General features: G+C 45.6%; 1 protein-coding gene across 1 annotated transcript; it reads right to left on the reverse strand.

Annotated features, from left to right (window-relative positions):
* Positions 1 to 241: 241 nt before the first annotated feature.
* LOC116379831 (cyclic nucleotide-gated cation channel beta-3-like) lies at positions 242 to 3,583 on the reverse strand (the record flags this gene model as incomplete). Its single annotated transcript, XM_031841801.1, has 4 exons — positions 3,498 to 3,583; positions 3,183 to 3,301; positions 2,165 to 2,311; positions 242 to 431 (listed from the first exon to the last, which is right to left on the reverse strand). Coding segments are annotated over exons 1-4 (525 nt in total), but the record flags the coding sequence as incomplete, so codon positions are not given.
* Positions 3,584 to 3,593: the final 10 nt, after the last annotated feature.

A 3,593-nucleotide genomic window follows, 5' to 3' on the forward strand; every position in this document is an offset into this window, starting at 1 on the left:
AGTGTGTCTCAACCCTGTCTGTCCTGATCCTGAGACGGTGTGTCTCAACCCTGTCTGTCCTGATCCTGAGACGGTGTGTCTCACCTCTGTCTGTCCTGATCCTGAGACAGTGTGTCTCACCTCTGTCTGTCCTGATCCTGAGACAGTGTGTCTCACCTCTGTCTGTCCTGATCCTGAGACATTGTCCCTCACCCCCGTCTGTCCTGATCCTGAGACAGTGTGTCTCTATGCGGTGTCTCACCTCTGCTGGGCTCTCAGAGGGTTGGTAGGTCTTCCTCAGTTTGGTGAAGGCTCCCTCTATTCCCACCTGCTGTGACATCTTCAGGGCCACCTTGAACATTTCAGGTGTGTCCGGTCTCGGCGGAATAACCTGCATCGCCTCTTTAGCTCCGGTCTTCTCTTCTAGCTTCTTGTCCTTCGTCAACATTGTCCTGCACAAACACAGAGACAAAACAAGGACGGTCTGTACAGTGGTGCGGGTTCTGACTCGACGCAAACAGAAACCAGACCACAGTCCCTCATTTAAACCACGGAGGTCTCGTACCAACACACACAGCAGCTCCAGCACATCCATCCAGTCTGCTGTCGCACCATGATCTGACTGACAGCAGGAAGACCAGCAATAGGACCAGTCTACTGATCAGTCCTCTGCCTGTCTGCACCACAAAGTAGAGCAGATTACAGATTCTAATCCTGTCCAGGACGGACCAGAGATCAGACGGTAGGGGGATGACGGAGACGGACAGAGACGTATGGAGACGGACCAGAACCTGAACCGTGTATCTACTGAAGGGTCAGCACCGAACTAGTCAGACCAGAACCTGAACCGTGTATCTACTGAAGGGTCAGCACCGAACTAGTCAGACCAGAACCTGAACCATGTATCTACTGAAGGGTCAGTACCGAACTAGTCAGACCGGAACCTGAGCCGTTTACCTACTGAAGGGTCAGTACCGAACCAGTCAGAAGAAACACCAGCTGGCGCACAGTGACTCATTAAAGACCTGTGTCATGTCTCTGTAACGGGCAGGTTAAATATACACTTCAGAGCCTCACGTGCACAATGCAGCCAATTAGAAGTGTCTGGTCTAGACAGGAAGTTCATACCTCTTGCTGCTGCTCTGGTGTCTCTACTCATTACCTGCTGAGGGATGTTGGGTGAGCTGAAGGAAGTAAGTCTTAAATACATTTCACCTCCATGTGTCCTGCTGCTTTAAACACTGTGTGACTTGAATGTAGGTCACCAGGCTCGGAGGGTAAGTTGTTGTCTGGTTGAATGTCTTTCTATTTACTGGAGCTCTTATTTCCCTTTGGGAAGAGATGACCGTTCAGCCTCCGCCTTGTTTTCAGCTATTACTGCTTTTCTCATTTTGATTGGATTGTATTTTAATTTGATTGTATTTTCTTTTCTTTCGGTTCTGCTCTCAGTCCTGATCATATTATCTACACTATTCTTTATGTATTCAGAATTTCTCCTGATTGTGTATTTTCTGTTTTTACTTGACAGCGATTCTAACCCTCACAGTGCTGTGTAATACCTTTTAAAGTGTACCTTTGTGCTTCCCTCTGCTTTAGTCAGGATGTCGAGTAACAGTCTGTTCATTTATAGATTATTATTGATATTCTATTGTGGCTATTTAGTTTATTTTGTATCATTTGAATACATTGCATGCATTTTGATAGTAAAACAGAGGTTCTTCATTTCAATGAAAAATAAGAAAATATCTTCTGAGTTGGTATCAGCTAAATGTTTGTAGATGTGTCTGATGGGAACACTCCGAGGCAGATGGGCAGTTGATGATTTGTTCTTCCATCTCAGTCACGTATCAAACTTATATAACTTATTATAATAACAGGTCACGCTCATAGAGCCTGATACACACTCAAAGACACATGCTGGGCTTTCTTACCGTTCTTATTTTTGTATCACCTTCCAATTCATCAAAATCCAAGATGGATTCATTTCACGTATAACTGAAACATTCTCTTGGTTTTCAGTTTATTATTCAGACGTCTCAACTTGGAAAAGGAGCGCTCTCTAAGAAGACAGTGGAACTCACAAATCTGACACAGTCCAGCTGACTCCCTGTCTCCCTGTATATATTTACTGTGTTTCAGTGGACTATGAGCCAGGCAGCACCTTAGGGACAGGACTCTGTCTTACTTGGCTTTCTTGCGGAGGAGTTTCTGGGACTCTGGGTAGTTTACTAAGATCTCTGCCAGGTCCTTCTTATCCAGGATGAAGAGGTTGGCGAAACCGTGTGCCTTTACGTTGGCAGTGCGTCGGTTCCCCCCGCCTCCTGCCAGCAAACTGACCAAACAATGACAAGAGAAAGAGCTCTCACACTTCACACAGATTTCAGAGAAAACTGCTTTAAGTCCAATTAAATCACAAAAGTTTTTTTTATCCCCTAAACATTTTCAATGCTAAACATAGTACACGTCTGGTGCCGCACTAGTGCTGCTGCATATGTTCAAAATAAAGCCTTTAGTGTCTGATAAATGTCCTCAAGTGATGTCACCCGAGTCAGTGCCTATTGAAGACACACCACAATCTACCACACATCTATCAGAGGAGTGGCATTGTGGGTAATGTAGGCGATAGCGTTATGAGACTGACAGCCCTGATTCGTAGTTTTTAGTTTTCTCAGAGTTTACCGTCCTCTTTTCGACTCAATGCTGTTGGTTTTTATCAACATTAAATCATTTTACACTGATTGTAATGATGCCTCCCCGTTAAAGGGTTTTTCCTGTTCTGATGTGAGGGTCCTGATACAGAGGATGTTGCATGTCTACAGATTGTAAAGTCCTCTGAGGCTAATTTGTGATTTTGGGCTATACAAAATAAATTGAAGTTTAAATTAAAATTGACTCCCTTGATCTTCAGCCCCAGGTTCCCAACCCTTGGTCCAATCCTCAGCCTGCTAGCATCCTAGTTCCTGAGTCAATGGTTCCAGCTGACGTTAGGCCAGTTCCTGAGTCATTAGTCCAGCCTACACCTGTTCCTCGTTTCCTGTCGGTGGTTCTGCTTAAGGCGCCAACCTCGAAAATGGTCCTGCTTACGTGCTTTTATCTCTAAACCCTAAAGCGGGCCTGCTTACGTGTTCCAGTAGAGATGAAGCCTTTAGTGTCTGTTTGAAGAACCAACATACAGTTATTAGATGAAAGGAAGCAGTTCTGACCTGATCTCTCCGAACACCGAGCCGGATCTGATGGTGACAAACACCGTCTGCAGGTCTGGACCGCCCACCACCTGAACCTCCCCCTGTTTAATGATGTACATCTCCCTGCCGATCTCCCCCTGCAACACACACACACACACACACACACACACACAGCAGGTCAACACGCATTCTAACAAATTATTTATGAAGAGAAAAACAATACAAGGCCACAGATGCTGTAGAATACATTCACAACATCACAGACCAGTGACATACAGTGTACACACACACACACACACACACACACACAGCTTCCAACAGGTGTGTTCTCACCTTCTTACAAACGAAGTCTCCGGGCAAGTAGACCACAGACTTGAGCCTCGTCAGCAGGTCGAACACCATCTGTCTGTCACAGCCCTGAGACACAGA

This window comes from Anarrhichthys ocellatus, unplaced genomic scaffold, assembly GCF_004355925.1.
Source record: "Anarrhichthys ocellatus isolate YVR2014 unplaced genomic scaffold, GSC_Weel_1.0 scaffold5308, whole genome shotgun sequence".
Taxonomy (NCBI): Eukaryota; Metazoa; Chordata; class Actinopteri; order Perciformes; family Anarhichadidae; genus Anarrhichthys; species Anarrhichthys ocellatus.